General features: G+C 43.0%; 1 protein-coding gene and 1 long non-coding RNA gene across 3 annotated transcripts; one reads left to right on the forward strand and one right to left on the reverse strand.

Annotated features, from left to right (window-relative positions):
* Positions 1-397: 397 nt before the first annotated feature.
* Positions 398-2,117, reverse strand: LOC143516607 (uncharacterized). Its single transcript, XR_013131745.1, has 3 exons — positions 1,152-2,117; positions 920-1,043; positions 398-660 (listed from the first exon to the last, which is right to left on the reverse strand). It is a non-coding gene; the product is annotated as an uncharacterized LOC143516607 (long non-coding RNA).
* lix1l (limb and CNS expressed 1 like) lies at positions 2,092-10,057 on the forward strand. 2 transcript variants are annotated; one of them, XM_077008315.1, is made up of 7 exons: positions 2,092-2,623; positions 4,542-4,705; positions 5,142-5,282; positions 5,637-5,732; positions 5,911-5,988; positions 7,132-7,430; positions 9,219-10,057. In XM_077008315.1, the coding sequence occupies exons 1-6, from the start codon at positions 2,302-2,304 to the stop codon at positions 7,384-7,386; spliced, it is 1,056 nt and encodes a 351-aa protein (XP_076864430.1). In that variant the 5' UTR covers positions 2,092-2,301; the 3' UTR covers positions 7,387-7,430; positions 9,219-10,057. The 2 variants fall into 2 exon arrangements, with proteins under 2 accessions (XP_076864430.1, XP_076864429.1); XM_077008314.1 differs by having other exon boundaries at positions 2,118-2,623; positions 7,132-10,057.
* Positions 10,058-18,340: the final 8,283 nt, after the last annotated feature.

Raw genomic sequence — 18,340 nt, forward strand, 5'->3', positions numbered from 1 at the left:
TGTCAGTGTAAAACTTGCTCTACTATGTAACAATCTTGGTTTTACGTTGTTTTGGGGGAACCCAATCCCGATATCTTATATCGGTGTGCAGGCCACAACCAAACATGCTAATGCAAACCACACTCATACTCAAGTACCTATACAGATGCATACTTCCACCTTTCATCCAGGGTCATATTGTGGGTCATGCCTGCCCAGTGCCATACACTTTGAATACAGGAATGATTGATAATGTTGTAATTAACGTGTGACGAGGCCCTCCATCACCAGCAGAGTCTCTGGCAGTAGTGTCCATGTGGATTTTTGTTTATGTTTTGGTTGTGTGTTACATCTGTTTTGGCTTTGTGCCACACTGCTGTCAGGTGATGCGTGACTGCACCCACCTGTGTGTTATTAAGTCCTTGTGTTGTTTCCTTTTTTTTGTTCAATAATTTGTTTGTTGGATGCTACATTGGCTTCTTCTGTTATCGTTGGTGGATTTTTAGGTCAGTGCTGAAGACCAGTGTAGCTCTACTGCACACGTGCGTGTTAAATGGGAGTGTATCACAACCTCCCAAAATAACGAAAAAGTTACCATGGATACACAAGGGCAATCGTTAGGGTTCCATTATGGAGCAATTGAATGAAGTGCATGTTCCAGTAAAATGGTTCCATGCTCCACTGTAATCATGTAGGTAGAAAGTTGATACAAAATCCTTAAATAATAACACTTAATTTTAACTTTGTAATTCTATAAAACATTCATAGAAATATATTAATATAAATATATGTAATAATACATTGTAATACAAATACACATTGTAATTGAATGTTGATCTACCGCAATGTAATTACTATGTAAAATATAATTATGATTACATTACATTACCGTTACCATTGTAAGTATATATAATGGTTAATAGCAAATTTGCACACATACCTGCCAACTTTAGCAAGATATCCACCAAATCCGTGAACATGTGAATGGAGCTTTCATGTCAGATTACAGTCCCGTACAGATTCAGGAATCTAAATACAATCCAATACACCTGAAAAGCAGACATCTGAAATGACTCATACACAGAAGGGGAGGGGGGAGCATGTATAGCATCAGAGAGCAAAGAAAGCAGACACCTCAGATTTGTCAGTTGGTGACTGGAAAAAAATGTTACCAAAAGCGAGAGCTACCACTACATTGGCTTGGTCCAGAGTCCAGAGTGCTCGGCAGAATCCTGAGGAGCACTGATGACCAGAATCTCACCTTCACTTTCAAGGAAATTTGGGTTTTTATGTTTTTTTTTTTACCATGGAATGATGGTTTTTAAAAGCTACTTCAACCTCAAAAGGACTGTGAGGAGGGAGTGACACTTCATAATTTGCTGCAGCTCTAATGACTAGAATGTTGAATAGTTAATAATAATATTCGCACTGGTCTTCCAAACTTCATTTGTTTGGTTTTGTGTTGTTTAAGTTAGTTTTAAGAAAAAAAATGTGACTGTAAAATAGAAATGTGTTATTAAATGAGTTTTTAAAATCAGTAAATTACCTTTAAATTTTCACATGGGACCGCATGAATAAAATATGTTCCTGTTACCCCACTCTCCCCCATGCAGTAGGTTTCGTTTTTTTAGTTATTTATGCATAGACATACAAGCAAATCCGAATATAATTTTATATGTGTGGTCCAGATGGCCGGTGGACTGACACCGCTCAGCCCACATGGACCACATACGAGCATTTTGATTGTTTAATAGACATAGTTTAAAAGCTAGAAAAGTTGGAAACAACTTTTGACATTCTAGGCAGCCAAGTTAACTAGGTTAGTGCTAATTAGTAATATTTAAACAAATATAAAAGCTTACATAGCTCACATATTTTAATTAGAATATAATAATAGAAATAAATAGAATAATAAGTTGGCTTTTTAGAAAACGAACTGTTCTTGCAAAGAAAGAAATAAAAGTTTAAAATTTAAAAAATTAAACTTCCCGTCTAAAATTCCCATTTGTTCACAGAAATGGCAAAGGAACCGATATAAAGAAAAAACTGAAACTAATGTATTAGGTAATTAGGCAGTAAGTCCTCCTCCGGGTCTCCCGTGTTATCCTGGAACGACTTTCCCCTCAAACGGCGGAAATGCTACACGGACGACCCACCACTAACGGACGACTAACCCGTTATTTCTTCTTTGTAACGGCCTTTTAAATTCACGACGCCTGGACGGGCTGCCTGTGTTTGTCAGCACGACTGCGGTATAATTCAGCGGACGTTTAAATCTTTTCTAGCTGATTTATTTTTCCAGAGCAGTCTCCCTTCAAGACAATGGACTCGCTTCGCCAGCACCGCCTGCAGCCCGGAGTCGGATACGGAGCGAGCCCGGCGACGCGGTCCTCCCTGCGGCCTGGAGTCACCAGCCCCGCGTCCTCCCTGCCGCCTCAGGTCTCCCTGTCGGCGTCTTCGGGACCTCCGCCGCCCCTGCCCCCTCTCCACAGCCTCGGGGCCGCGTTTATGGGCGGCACGGGGTTCGGAGCCGTCGAAATGGCGGGGCTGGGTCTGTGCAATCCCGCGAACCCGACGGTGTTGAGGGAGGCGGTTGATGCTGTGGTCAGGAGCTTCGCCAAACACACCCAAGGCTACGGCAGGGGTATGTCCTACAGACACAGAACTGGACTGTCATTTCTTCATTTACCACAGACTCGTGGATTAGATCTCAAAATAAGTCCCTAGAAATGCACAGGCGTATGTAATGTGTTTCATATGGTGAACTGGTCTTTCTTTTCTCATCAGGACCCAGTTCTGGTAACCTGCATAGGTATACTGCACCTAGACAGGAGACATAAGATTTATCTTACCTGAGTCTTGTGCTGGACTCGGAGAATCAGTTCATTTTTGTGTAATTTATACATTATATATTTAGCAGCTCTGTTATTTCATTATTATGCTTTGATTTTACTTAATGTCTTGGAACCTGGCTTAAGTATTTCGATATTTAGTCTTGAGAGCTAGCTTCATGGAGCTGTGTTGGCTTTTCACTCTGGTCATGTAAAGTTAATACTCCAATGAGCCAGCAATTCCCATCAAACAAGTATTCTAGTAAATAACTGGGAAGAATAAGATTCAGGAATGCTGTGCAGCATGGGGCTGGAAACGACCGGGTCAGTCATGGCTGTTTGGGTCTGTGGGGGATTATTGGGTTGCACTGCTGCTTGAGTCTTAGGGAGAGGAGGAGGAGGAGGAGGAGAGGCAGTGATTTGAGTGTTCAAAGGAGAAATCTGTAGAGTTTAGATTCTCCCATACTTGAACTAAAGACGATAAAATAAATCTTTAGTAGTCAATGTCAACTGATCAAAATCTCGTAAAAGCAGGATACTGATTCTGAGTGCTCATTCTATTTCCGGGGCCCCTAGTACAGTGATGGTAAAAGTTGAGTTGCAATTTGTTTTGACCAGTGTTTGAGTTGCGGTTATGATAATGTAAACGTTCTCAAGGTGAACAATAATGGGCCACATTAATCTGACATCTATCAAGCAGCATTTCAAAGGCATCTCATTCATGCACAGGATCAGATGGAATGATGCTGTTGCTGCTGTTATAGAACTTCTAGATTAACAGTGCCATGGCACAATCTAATGTCTTTTATGAACAGTGTATACTATACTATAATTGTCTATAATATACTATAATTGTCTCCAGAATTTTAGCGATAATTGATATTATTGTCATATCAAGACATTTTCACCGTACTGAATGTTTTAGAATGTGGTCTGTTCTGAAATATGCTGAGAAGTTCGACCATAGACCTCTGATGGTAGATTTACTGATTTACTTTACATTTACAAGATTTACTTTACATTTACAAGATTTACTTTACAGATTTACTAACTACAGACTCTATATACACAGTTCTAGGCTGCTTACATGTTCTTTATAATTAGTCTCTTTATATGATGTGCTCAAGAAAGCATACTGTGATGTATTCGATTATAATAAGACATTATAACCACACCTAGACCATTGTAGATAATCCATATGTTTCATCTCTTTGGAGTGAGTGCAGGTGACTTGGTCAAGCTTTGTTCCTCCTGGTTTGTTGCGTGGTGCTGCATAAATCTGATCTCAGTGAGACCAACGTTCGTCCTACATTAATTATAATAATTTCAGAACACATTCTGGATGCTTGACTGGGCGGTTTGTAGCTCGACAGATAGAATGAAAGAATTTCTTCTATCAATCAATCAATCAATCAAATTTTATTTATATAGCGCTTTTTACAACAGTTGTTGTCACAAAGCAGCTTTACAAGTGCCGAGTCCTAGCCCCCAGTGAGCAAGCCAAAGGCGACAGTGGCAAGGAAAAACTCCCTAGTGGAATTTTTAATTCCAGAATGCTTTGAATTCCTTGTCCCGGTAAATGTGTAGGGCGTTATGCCTTTCTTATTTTTGTCAAGTGTTCTGGGCCCTTTGTAGTAGTTTCTTGAACGTCCATGTTGTGTGAGGCTGTTGGTAGTCCTTTCATTGTAGTGGTGTGCAGACTGGCTAAGACGTCCTTCTGTTCTTTCACAGTGAACGTGGTGGAGGCCTTACAGGAGTTCTGGCAAATGAAGCAGTCTCGAGGAGCAGAGCTGAAGAACGGAGCTCTGGTGGTGTATGAGATGGTCCCGTCCAACAACCCCCCCTATGTCTGCTACGTCAGTCTCCCTGGGGGTAGCTGCTTTGGAAGCTTTCAGGTACTTATTCTGAGTGTCTTTTGTTTTGGAGGTATAACATGAGCTAGGGTTGAAGGTAAAGATGGAGCTAAGGGTGGAGGTGAGGGTGGAGGTGAGGGCGGAGGTGAGGGTGGAGGTGGGGGTGGAGGTGAGGGTGGAGGTGAGGGTGGAGGTGAGGGTGGAGGCGAGGGTGGAGGTGAGGGTGGAGCTAAGGGTGGAGGTGAGGGTGGAGGTGAGGGTTTGTACTGAAAACCGGGTCTGTGTTAACTTGTTTGAAATGCCAGAAGCGTTGTCTCCCTTATGAGTGGAGCATAAGAGCTGCTTTTAAACTAATAAACAAATTAGGATGAATTGAAATTGTCTCCAGAATTTTAGCGATAATTGATATATTATTGTTTTGCAAATTTCAAGTGGCCCATATGAGTGTCGCATGACTTGATTTTCATGTGATCTGCAGTTTTGCCCAACAAAGGCGGAAGCTCGACGGAGCGCAGCCAAGATCGCCCTGATGAACTCCGTCTTCAACGAGCACCCGTCACGCCGCATCACGGACGACTTCATCGAGAAGAGTGTGTGTGAGGCTCTGGCCTCCTTCAACGTGAGTTCCTCACCCAAACGTCCCGAGTGTAGTCCATGAGACCCATTTTGAATCGACGTTCTCTCTATCAGCTGAGCAATTTTTCTAAAATGTTGCATCTAGTGTTGTATTTCTTTTAATTTGATGCTATGTAAATCTGTGGTTATATATCTATTAAGTAGCATCCTGCTTCACTTGTATTGTTTAATGTGGTTTCTTAATATGAAAAGCAAAGACAGGAATTTGCGCAGTATTGTCTAGAACGAAGCAAACTTCACAGAAACCCATGTCAAACGAGGGGGCCGACATTATCGTGCCGTCAGTACATTGCAAAGGTAAACCCATGGAACCGTGAGCTCTGTGTGTAAATTGCAGGGAAACCGAGAGGAAGCGGACAACCCCAACACGGGCATCGGGGCCTTCCGCTTCATGCTGGAGTCCAACAAGGGCAAATCCATGCTGGAGTTCCAGGTGACGGCGTCTCTTGTCCTTACCGTCTCACTCGCACTGTCTGAGTGTGTAAACAAGACTTTTCATTGGCACAGCTCTTAAAACAAAGAGAAAAAAAACCAGTCCCTTAGACAGCAGCTGTGCGTCCTCTAATGTGGGCGCTGTAGCTGTGTAAAAATGTCTGTCCTCTCGTTCCTAGGAGCTGATGACGGTCTTCCAGCTGCTCCACTGGAACGGAAGCCTTAAGGCCATGAGAGAGAGGCAGTGCTCACGCCAGGTGCCCCGCCTCGACATCTACACCCCTGTAGTCCTATCACACTGTTTACTGAATATTAGCTCCTCACTTTGCTTTCTAGGATGGCACAACAAACTGTGTTAAGTGTAAAACCTCACACACAGGTCCATAGAAAAAGCAATAAAAATCCTAATGAGCCACTTTATACTGCTGGTTAATCCGTGTTTAGTCATGGCTCTGGTGCCGCTTGGATTTATTTAGGTAAATCTCTTAATGTATGTTTGTGGCAGTTGTTCTTGCTATCGTCAGTGAGTGTGCGGTCATCTTCGAAGCTTTAGTTAAGCAAGAATGGAAAGATGATTTTACAAAACACAACAGTGAATTTTGTGGTTTTGATAGATTGGGAGGGGGGGGGCGCTCACAACCCCAACAAGACAGAAACTAGACATAAAAAAAAAAATTCAGGTGGAAATTACTTCAGACTTGAGCAGAAGAAAGGAAATGTAGGCTGAGCATGGTGCCACCAGCAGAAGTACTGCAGCTCCCTGCAGTTCAGCACCGTCCAGATGCAGCTTTGTCTTTTCATAGTGAAATAACTGCTTATCTTTTCACAACGCTGCCAGCTATAAGTACGTTTCACTGGTTCAGCAGTTGCTATAATGTCTCCACTTTTGTTCTACAAGCTCTGCATATTCCCTCGTTAAAATAATTGACTCGTGCGTCATCCACCGATGAAGTCTGCGTTAGAGATAGCCCGCTGTCAGACACCACTCTGCCATTTCAGTGTCATACACCACAAACCTTTTGTCAAAATTTTATATATTTAGCCTGATGGCAAGGTGTGCCATGTGAACTACACTTCCCATATTTCTAATTTATGTATTTTTGTATACATCCATACTGACCATAGATTTGACTACATGGGAAATGGTGTTTTAAATATCTCCTACCACATCATTGCGGATCCTACCATTTCATTTTTGGTCCATGTCCATGCCTTGTGTGAGGTTAATTAACCTTTTTTGCTTGATGAAAGCACGTGCGTTTTACCTCCCTGCAGGTCAATCTGCACCAGTGTTTCATTTTCAAGTTAAAAGTCACTAAAATCCTGACCGTTGTCGACGCCCTCGTCTGTTTTTTTCTCTTTTCCAAGCCTGATTTAGCCGCGTTGTGTTTGCACTGCAGGAGGTGCTGGCCCACTATTCCCACCGTGCGCTGGACGACGACATGCGCACGCAGATGGCGGCGGACTGGGCGAGCCGTGAGCACGTCGTCACGGGCACCGTTGCCCGGGAGCTGGCGGCCACGGAGCGCGAACTGGAGGATGCCCGCCTGGCCGGACGAGAGCTGCGCTTCTACAAAGAGAAGAAGGATATTCTCCTCATGGCCCTCGGGCAGCTGGGGGGCTCCGGCACCACCACCCTGCCCTGTACGTGTTGAGGGACCGGGCCATGGGCTAGGACTGGGACGGACATCCTTATAAGGTCTGAGACGGTTTCCCAAACTCATAACTGGCTAATTTTATTTATAATAATAATTGCTATTATTATATATCATAATCCTTACGTCACAACGTTAGATTGTGAATCTTCCTTTTTGACTAAAGGTCTTATTTCCTGTGTTTGTGTCAGGTACATTTTTTTTTTTTAGTTTTTTAAAATATTTTATAGGACATATGAAATAATTGTGAAAGATGCCAGAGCTGCATCTGCAGAACTGAACACACCACGAATCTTAGATCTCCAAACTGAAAGACGTGCTGTTTTATGAGCCCTAGCTACATTCATATTATACTGCAGTGTTGACCTCGTCACTGATCTGAATGTATCTCATGCCTACGCATCGATTGTGTGTGTTTTGTATATGAGAGAGGCAGGGTGGTAAAAATTACAGTTCCACCTGCGAGAAATACCATGCCATCCAATCACGTTTGCTTATGCAGGTTTACAACCCTCCCATTTGAAAGTCCTCATATTTCCACACAAAGATTCCATTTAATTAAAAAAATCTAGAAATTACTGAAGCAGCAAGGCAAGTTTATTTACATAGCACCTTTCATACACACTGGCAATTCAAAGTACTTTAGACAAGGAAAGAAAGAAGATTATTACGACCCGAGGTATATCACCTTGGGAAGGTGATAATAATATATAAAACATAATACATAAAACATACGGCATGCATGAACACTTCCTCAGCTGTGGTCCTGAGCAATTACACGTCCGTGTTGCATACAACACGCTTCATGCCTATAACTATAACTTGTCATTGCATTTTGTCACTTAATACATTAAGTGGATAAAGTAATTAGTTTTGACTGAGGGACATTTTTCAAGAAAGTTGAGCTGTGTTTACATGGTACAGAAATTCAATTGCATGACAATTTATTTAAACCTGTTCCCTGGTGCATAACCTCACTGCTTCAGTACAAGTACTTCTATAATCAAAGGATCTTCATGGACTCGCCCAAAAACAGTTGCTTACAGTTTCTCAACAAATGTGAAACTTTCTAGGATGTGAAAAGTTTCTAGGACAAATGTGGAATCTTCTGTTTGAGGTCTGCTTGTAGGCACCGATGTTTCTGTCCTCATAATATCTGTATATCAGTGGTCTTTGTCCAACTTTGCCTCTGTTGGCTATTTCACCAAAGCACTTGGCTTTTGATTCTGCCTGTGGAAGCAGTAGTTACTGGGGCCATCTCTGCTTCTGGGCAAATATGTTTTTGTAACTCAATAAAACTTTAAGCACAGATAATCTATCAGTGTACCTAATAGTCTGCCATATATTTTATAATCATTTCTAAGTTTTACGTTTTGATGCCTTTGAATTCGTTGAATTTCACAAGGTCTCCTCAGAAATAGGACATTTTGGACACACAACAATTAGGCAGACATGGCCAGAACTGTAGGTACAATTGTAGAGTAGATATTGCTTATAAACGGGAATCTCAGCGCATTTAATAGTTCTATCTTGTATTCACTGTATTGTCATTCATTAAAATACTTCTAGCTAGAAATTTGGCTTTTCGAATCTTTTTCTGTTTTCATATGCGAGGGTTGTATCTCTGAACCCATTGCCAATTGTATTTTTTCCTTTTTATGTGTGTTTAAGTCATCTACAGAGTTTTTAACACATAATTATAGTCATCTGGCTTTTGTTACTTGCCATCCCTGCCTTGGGTAATGAATGTTCACATTCTTCAAAATGTTTACATGCACTTTTTTGGTACATCACTCATGACACAAACCCTTGAGATCCTGTTTCATGTTCAGGAAGCAAGGTCTTCTACGCAGTCCCGCAGTCGGTGGGTCTCCAAGAATGGGCGTTGGGCTTGGCAGTGTGGACGGTTGATGCAAATAATAGGAATGTCAGCTTTGCTACATTAGTGAGAAGAGTTCACTGTTGTGCAACCCAGAACGTATTTCATATCTCTGTCATTTATAACCTCACCAACAGCTGTAATACTGAGGATCCAACCAATAGCCTGCAGTTTCTCGCTGTGCTCACTAACACAGTCCAGCACCATAGTTGTTTAAGAGTTTGAAACCTGATTAAACCTTCTGTAATAAAATGGGATTCTCACACTATAGTTCTGGTTTGAAGAACAGTGATCCCATCCTTGAAGAATGAATGTGCAATCCACAATCTCACAAATATTGCTGTTCTTATGGTAATTATCAGAAACATGCTAATCATGACATCTGAAAAAGAACAATCTTTTGTTTCACTTTTTTGTATGAAATTGTATGAAATATATATATATTATAATGTATGTTTGTGTTTTTGTATGTATGTCTGACTACAATTGCCTGAATTCTTCACATTTTGTTTAATGAAAGTTCTTTCTTCCAATGTCATTCACATGGCTAGTGTAGTGCAGTTCCTTTACCTTTTTTCTTTTTCTTTCTTTCAAACAGCCCATTGTTGAAAGCTCTTTTTAAATATGTTAGTCAAACTTTAATTAATGCATGTAATGCCTTTTTATACAGCATTATCTATGGAATTTTGTATAACTGCCTTTTTGTTTTATACAAGTGTTTTATGAGTGACTTCAATATCCACTTTGTTTGTAGATTTATATTCTTTAAATAAAATACATTTTTAAATGATATTTTATACCTTTTTAAATGTTCTAATTGTTTCTTAATGCTATGTGATTGTTGATGCTGGTGGAGTATTGGTGGCCTGTGGATGGCTTATGGAAATGAATCTCTGTAACGTTGAGAAGCTGATGAAGATTAATTCCCAGGACTCTGTCAGAGGCTTGATAATGCTTTTGTGATTTATTAAAATCTGAACCACCGCCAGTAGACGCATACGGTGCCAGAGGTTTAGTGCTGTTTAAATTAACAGAATCTTCTTCAAATGGAGAACACGTGAGGATGGATCCTAAAGAGGACTGTTAATAAATGCGTAGTCCAAGTTGGGTTTCCGCTTTGAATTGGGTAGCGACAAAAACCACGGCCACCATTTTCAGCAGTGTCCGCCATCTGTGATCATGGTTACGTAACTGACAAACATATACACACTGCTTGTCTTTGTGCTGTATGTTCCTTTCTGGATTCAGATTGCTGCTTGTCAGTTGAGGTTGTTAGGCCACATATAACCTACAGAAATTGGTCATTTAGGGTAGATGGGTTTTGTAGGGAAAGAACGTCCAGAGTGGATTTGCTTTTAAGGGAAATCAAAACTAGACTCATCTGTGACTTCACTTTCACATCTAGGATTTCATTCATAGTCCTCCACTCATGGCTGGATTTTTCTATTCTTTTATTCCCTCCATCCCTCAACTGACTTTGCATGTACACCCAGTGACACTCAGTTTGTCTACACAGCCTTTATCTACACATTTCTACTGTCATATGTCCAAACATTACAATTTATATTCTCAGTTTTTTGTATACTACAATAGGTAGTGTAACATGTAAGGTGACTTGATTCCTTACCTACTCTCTTGTATTCGCGTTGATCTTATTCTGTGTTCTTTGATTTGTTATTTCTATCGCTCCATTTCAGTTGATTTCCACATTCGCGTTGATCTCATTCCGCATTCCTTAGTTGTGGGTTATTTATTTATTTTTCCTTTCTGGTTATCTTCTTCGCGTCAACTCCATTCCGTGTTTTTGTTTTTCGCTGGTGAGTTATTTTTCTTATTTTTGTACTTACCTCGAGTCGAGTCCTCTCTGCGTTTTCCTCTGTTCTTCCTCATTTTTTCCCCTTGGTGTATATTTTTTCAAGGGTGTTTTTTTTCTTTCCTCACTTTTCCCGCATTCCTTTCTGGCGGAGGTTTCTGTTCATTGTTTTTGTTGTTTGTGGTTTGGCATTTGGGTCCCTATAACAAAACCTCAAGCGGTTTGTGCGCGTTTGCACACCCCTGCCTAACAGTCTGTCTATGGAGACTGCACTCATATGAGCTTGATTTTATACATTTAATGGTAATTAACACCAACTAGCTTTATAGACACTTCTGAGTGTGTATAGTTAAAATACAATAACTTCAGTTCCATCCATCCATTATCATCCGCTTATCCGGGTTCGGGTCGCGGGGGCAGTAGCCTTAGCAAAGAGGCCCAGGTTTCCCTCTCCCTAGCCACCTCTTTAAGCTCCTTTGGGAGGATACAAAGGCGTTCTCAGCTGTAATCTCTCCAGCGTGTCCTGGGTCTTCCCCGGGGCCTCCTCCCAGTTGGACATGCCTGGAGCACCTCCCTAAGGAGGCGCCCAGGTGGCATCTGGACCAGATGCCCAAACCACCTCAACTGGCTCCTCTCTATGTGGAGGAGCAGCGACTCTACTCCAAGCCTCTCCCAGATGACCGTGCTCTGTACCTTATCTACAAGGGAGAGCCCGGACACCTTGCAAAGAAAACTCATTTCGGCCCCTTGTATTTGTGATCTCATTCTTTCAGTCACTACCCAGAGCTCGTGACCATAGGTAAGAGTCGGAACGTAGATTGACCAGTAAATCGAGAGCCTTGCCTTTTGGCTCAGCTCTCTCTTCACCACAATGGTCCGGTACAGCGTCCGCAATACTGCAGCCGCAGCACCGATCCGCCTGTCAATCTCTCGTTCCATCCTTCCCTCACTCATGAACAAGAACCCGAGATACTTGAACTCCTCCACTTGAGGCAAGGGCTCATTCCTGACCCAGAGAGGGCACTCCACCCTTGTCCCACTGAGTACCATGGTCTCAGTTTTAGAGGTGCTGATTCTCATCCCATCTGCCTCGTACTCTGCTGCAAACTGATCCAGCGAGAGTTGTAGGTTCTGGCCCGATGATGCCAACAGGACCACATCATCCGCAAAAAGGAGACACAGAATCCTGAGGCCACCATACTGAACCCCCTCCACCACTTTGCTATGCCGAGAAATTCTGTCCATATAAGTTATGAACAGAATCGGTGACAAAGGGCAGCCCTGGCGGAGTCTAACTCCCACCGGGAACCAGTCTGACTTACTGCCGGCCATGCAAACCAAGCTCCTGCTCCATTTGTACGGGACTGGATAACCTGTAGCAAGGGTGAAAAGCTGGTCCAGTGTTCCACGACCCGGATGGAACCCACATTGTTCCTCTTGTAACCGAGATTCGACTATCGACCAGGCTCTCTTCTCTAGTACCCCTGCATAGACCTTACCGGGGAGGCTGAGGAGTATGATCCCCCCCATAGTTGGAGCACACCCTCCGGTCCCCTTTCTTAAAAAGGGGAACCACCACCCCGCCAGTCCAGGGGCACTGCCCCTGATGTACATGAGATGTTGCAAAGACGTGTCAGCCAGGACAGTCCCACAACATCCAAAGCCTCAAGGAACTCAGGGCAGATCTCATCCACCCCCGGGGCCTTGCTGCCAAGGAGTTTCACAACTACCCTGGTCACCTCAGCCCGAGTGATGGGCAAACCCCCGTCTGAGTTCCCCAGCTCTGCTTCTTCGATGGAAGAAGTGATGGTGGGATTGAGAAGATGACATCCCCAGTCGAGGTCAACAGATCCCCAGCCCCACTGTATACAGTGTTGGTTGGGAACTGCTTTCCCCTCCTAAGTTGCTTGACGGTTTGCCAGAATCTTCTCAGAGCCAATCGAAAGTCACTTTCCATGGTCTCACCGAACTCTTCCCACACCGAACTCTTCCCAGTTTGCCTCCGCGACAGTCAAAGCCGCGATGCGCTTGGCCCTCCTGTACCGATCTGCTGCCTCCGGAGTCCCACGAGTTAACCAGGCCCAATAGGACTCTGTCTTCAGCATGATGGCCTCCCTTACCTGAGGTGTCCACCATCAGGTTCGAGGATTGCTGCCATGACAGGTACCGACAACCTTGCGGCCACAGCTCTGGTCCACCGCATTGACAATGGAGGCGCATAACAAGGCCCATTCGGACTCAATGTCTCCGGCCTCCCTTGGAATGCGGTCAAAGCTCTGCCGGATGTGGGAGTTAAAGAACCTTCTGACAGGTTCCTCTGCCAGACGTTCCCAGCAAACCCTCATGATATGTTTGGGTCTGCCAGGTCTGTCTGGCATCCTCGCCCGCCATCTGATCCAACTCATCACTAGGTGCTGGGAAGCAACCCTCTTGTCTACCGGGGAAAACTCCAACACACAGGCAGCAAGCTGGGGAGCTATGAGTAAGCCCACACCAGCCCTCTGCCTTTCACCCTGGGCAACTCCAGAAAAGAATAAAGTCCAGCCTCTCTTGAGAGGATTGGTTTCAGAACCCAAACCGTGTGTCGAGGTGAGCCCAACTATATCTAGTTGGTATCTCTCAGCCTCGCACACCAGCTCAGGCTCCTTCCCATACAGAGAGGTTACGTTCCATGTCCCAAGAGCCAGCTTCAGTAACCAGAGATCGGTATGCCAAGGCCCCCGCCTTCAGCCTCTGCCCAATCCTCAATGCACCAAACCCCTACTACTACCTCTCCCACAGGTGGTGGGCCCATGGGAGAGTGAACCCATGTATCTCCTTCAGGCTGTGCCCGGCTGGGCCCCATGGGTAGAAACCTGGCCAAAAGGTGCTCGCCAAGGAGCCCCTCCCCCAGGCCTGGCTCCAGGGTGAAGCCCTGATAACCCTGATCCGGGTGAGGGTAACTGGGTCCTGTTATTTGAGAGGTCCATAGGGGTTTTTGGATCACTCTGGCCCATCACCTAGAACCAATTTACCTTGGGAGACCCTACCAGGGGCAGTTCTTCAAACCTCAAGTGTGTTTTTACCAGATTCGGGAGGATTCCCAATGGGCCGGCTCATGTCAATCTCTAGTTTGGGCCGATTGGGAGGGAAAAATAATTTTGGGCTGGATTTGGGCATGAAACTCCCGGACTGAAAAAGCCACTCCGGCCCTGCTGGTATGTATAATTTTCCCTTCTTTCTTTTGTTATTCATATATTTTCTCTGATATATTTTGGAGACTGCATACATTCTAACCGAATCATATACAGACGGAGGACCACCGGGCAAGCCTCTTAGCGTAGTTTGTGAGGTGGTGCAGCGTATCATAGGGGAAGACACTGTGGAGTGGATCCTGCATTAAAGAAATTCTAAAACATATTGCAAAGACAAGGTTTTTATCATTTATTTAGATTTGCACACAAACACTGTGATGCTAATTGTCACTTCAAAATTATTGCGTCCATCAGTAATAAAGAAGCTGCTCGTGCTCCCGACCCTGCTGGCTTGAGCACAGATTCTCCATCTGCCCCTCTCTGACAGCGCTTCCAAACACCTCCAGTCATGAATGGCTGGAGGAAGAGTGGGCGTCTGATGGACGTCTGGCAGAGGACTCACTCCCAAATGACATACAATAACTGACAAGGCAGAAGTCAAAGTCAGAGATGACGTCCGGGTGGCACAAGTCCTGTTTCAAAGAGTTGGTTCAGGCCGCTTTCAGTGAAAATCCGAGCATCATGGGTTGACCCAGGCAATTTGGGTACAACATCTAAAATGTTGTATTCTGCATCAAACACAACTTGAGTGTTGATGATGTGGTACCTCTTTCTGTTCACATAAACATCCTCATTAATGCTGTGAGCAATGATCTTTATGTGAGTGCCATCAATTGCACTTACAGCTCCTGGAGATCCAGCTATCTGCATAAACTGGGTTTGCTTCTGTTGGATGACACGGAGTGTTGTTGTAAAGTCAATAAAAAGGGTTACAGTGTGTGGTGCTGTGAGTGCCATAATTGTTTGCATGACGACTTGGCTAATTGTTGGTTGGGATGGTCCCAAATCATCAGCACTACACTGCTGCAATCCTGATTGATGTGCCAAAAAATTTGCTGAGCATTCTGGGATTTGTAGTATTAGCTATATACGGTGTTTAATACCTGAGGTCCAGCTCTAGTCGCCATTGGGTATTATGGGCCAGAGTTTGACACCTGTGTTGTATAGGAACTGCTGCAAACTTAACAGCAAAAAATGTATGAGAAATTATGAGAAAAGTTGTACTTTTTCTACCAATTTGGGCTAAAAACCATTGTTCATTAATTTTATTCAATGAAATAATTACACAAAATATGTTTTGTTAATTTTGTAAGATCAAAGCTACTTGTTTGTTGTGTCTTACAAATGCATCTATATAGACAAGTGCACTTCAATTAGTAGACTGCTGTGACGCGGGTATAGAGGGGGCAGGAGGCAGAGGCTTTATTGTCCATGATAAAAGAAACACAAAGACTCAGGCCAAAAGGCAATAACCATGTAGATCGCAGCACTTAGCAATGTCCAAAGAGGCAGACCAAGGACGAGGAGACGTCCAGGAAGAGAAGACGACGGCTGTCCTGGGATGTGAGGCCAAGGCTCAACAATGTGCAGTACTGAATTGCAAGACCTGTGGGCTTAAGTGCTGTGAGTGTGAAATAGGGAACAGGTGTCAATAGTGTGGTGATTGGGACCTGGGGACTGGTTTGGTGACCGAGGGGGTGTGCCTGGCTGAAGTGGGCGTGTGTGTCTGAGTCAGCGAGCGCACGAGCGCTCTCTAGTGGCTTCCAGGAAGACCCACCGTGACAACTGCAGCATATTTATCTAACATCTTACTATGACCTTATGGGACCTAGACCGACAACTTCATCTTGCTTCATTTATCAGAAATAAAATATATTCTCGTGTGTGAATTACACTGTAACATTAGAACATATACTGATCTGAATTCACTAAATAATTAAAATCACAGAGTTTGCACTGGAATTTCACTCAAGGAATTTAATAAGCCTATACTGAATGCCATTGCCCTCACTTCTGTACTGCATGGTACTTAAATATTTAGAATAATATTAATAATAATAATAGTGTTAAAGGAATCCCCTAACATACATAATAAAAACAAAACAAACCTTAAAAATAACTTTCTTATTTAGCTTACCATTAAATTATATATATTATATATATAGTTATGCTCACATAATAAAATTTGTGTGAAATTGTGGCTAACCGTTTCTAAAGCTGTACTGTCGTCTCAGTTTTTTATTTTTTATTTATTGCAGTTAATTAGGAAAGGAAATAAATTTTTTTCAGGGGGATTAATTTTTTTATCTAGATTAATCTCACTGAAATCTTGAAATTAATCTAGATGAATCTATATTAAAATGGCTCATATGTGTGCTACCCAAGTAATGACTAAGTCAGTTTTTGAGATAGGGTTTCTTAATACAGGGGGTGGATTAGACCAGGGGCTCAATCTCCTGTTTCCAAAATGCATCAATGACTGCTTGAGGAAGCTGTTCTACTTTGATACTTTGAAGAAAAAAAACATACTCAATAAAATGTAGGCTTCTCGTGTTCAACGGTTTATTCAGTTAAACAGGAATTTGTAAGCCTACATACTGTACATTAAAAGGGGTTGATAACATGTTTATTCAGCTAAACATGATATTTGAAATGTAAGCCAACATTTAGTACATTTAACCTCACGGACGTAATTTGGGGGGGGGACTTTTTCAAAAGCCGGTTTTGGTCCTCTGCAGTTTTAACGGTTAAAAAGAAATATTTTAATAGCGACGAATCTAGCGCTAGGACCATGCAGAAAACGACCGCTCCGAGCTCCGCTCCGGTAACACTTTACATTCCTAAAAATGAATTTTCCATGAAGCAAACCTGTCGACTTCGTGTCTGCATCCATGTAAACACACGTACGATTTGTAATTCACAGGTTTGAAAACTCGTTCTCGCCCCTACTGTGCAATTTGGTTAGGAATACAGCCGAGCTAAACTATCAAGTTGAAAGTCATCATAGTTTGCTTACCCATTTTGACCCAGTTCCCAACCCAACTTTAAGAATAGATTAACGGCGATAATTTTTATATCGCCCAATAAGAGTATCAAATTAACGAACGCCGTTAACGGCATACCACTAATATATATATATATATATATATATATATATATATATATATATATATATATATATATATATATATATATATATATATATATATATATAAAGTCAAATAACACATCCTAGACCTGAATGAATGAAATATTTTCATTGAATACTTTGTTCTGTACAAAGTTGAATGTGCTGACAACAAATTCACACAAAAATTATCAATGGAAATCAAATTTATTAACCAATGGAGGCCTGGATTTGGAGCCACACACAAAATTAAAGTGGAAAAACACACTACAGGCTGATCCAACTTTGATGTAATGTCCATAAAACAAGTAAAAATGAGGCTCAGTATTGTGTGTGGCCTCCACGTGCCTGTAAGACCTCCCTACAACGCCTGGGCATGCTCCTGATGAGGTGGCGGATGGTCTTCTGAGGGATCTCCTCCCAGACCTGGACTAAAGCATCCGCCAACTCCTGGACAGTCTGTGGTGCAACGTGACGTTGGTGGATGGAGCGAGACATGATGTCCCGGATTCAGGTCTGGGGAACGGGCAGGCCAGTCCATAGCTTCAATGCCTTCATCTTGCAGGAACTGCTGACACACTCCAGCCACATGAGGTCTAACATTGTCCTGCATTAGGAGGAACCCAGGGCCAACCGCATCAGCATATGGTCTCACAAGGGGTCTGAGGATCTCATCTCTGTACCTAATGGCAGTTAGGCTACCTCTGGTGAGCATATGGAGGGCTATGCGGCACTCCAAAGAAATGCCTCCCCACACCATTACTGACCCACTGCCAAACCGGTCATGCTGAAGGATGTTGCAGGCAGCAGATCGCTCTCCACGGCGTCTCCAGACTCTGTCACGTCTGTCACATGTGCTCAGTGTGAACCTGCATTCATCTGTGAAGAGCACAAGGCGCCAGTGGCGAATTTGCCAATCCTGGTGTTCTCTACCTGTTGTCTATTCCATTTGCACAACAGCAGGTGAAATTGATTCACAATCAGTGTTGCTTCCTAACTGAACAGGTTGGTTTCACAGAAGTGTGGTTGACGGAGTTATATTGTGTTGTTTAAGTGTTCCC

The sequence above is a fragment of the Brachyhypopomus gauderio genome, chromosome 6, assembly GCF_052324685.1.
Source record: "Brachyhypopomus gauderio isolate BG-103 chromosome 6, BGAUD_0.2, whole genome shotgun sequence".
Taxonomy (NCBI): Eukaryota; Metazoa; Chordata; class Actinopteri; order Gymnotiformes; family Hypopomidae; genus Brachyhypopomus; species Brachyhypopomus gauderio.

Excerpts from the sequence above, each read along its gene's own strand:
- lix1l (XM_077008315.1), top strand. The coding sequence starts at position 2,302 with ATGGACTCGCTTCGCCAGCACCGCCTGCAGCCCGGAGTCGGATACGGA. Across the intron at positions 2,624-4,541 it reads CACCCAAGGCTACGGCAGGG|TGAACGTGGTGGAGGCCTTA; the intron begins GTATGTCCTACA and ends GTTCTTTCACAG. Across the intron at positions 4,706-5,141 it reads GCTGCTTTGGAAGCTTTCAG|TTTTGCCCAACAAAGGCGGA; the intron begins GTACTTATTCTG and ends TGTGATCTGCAG.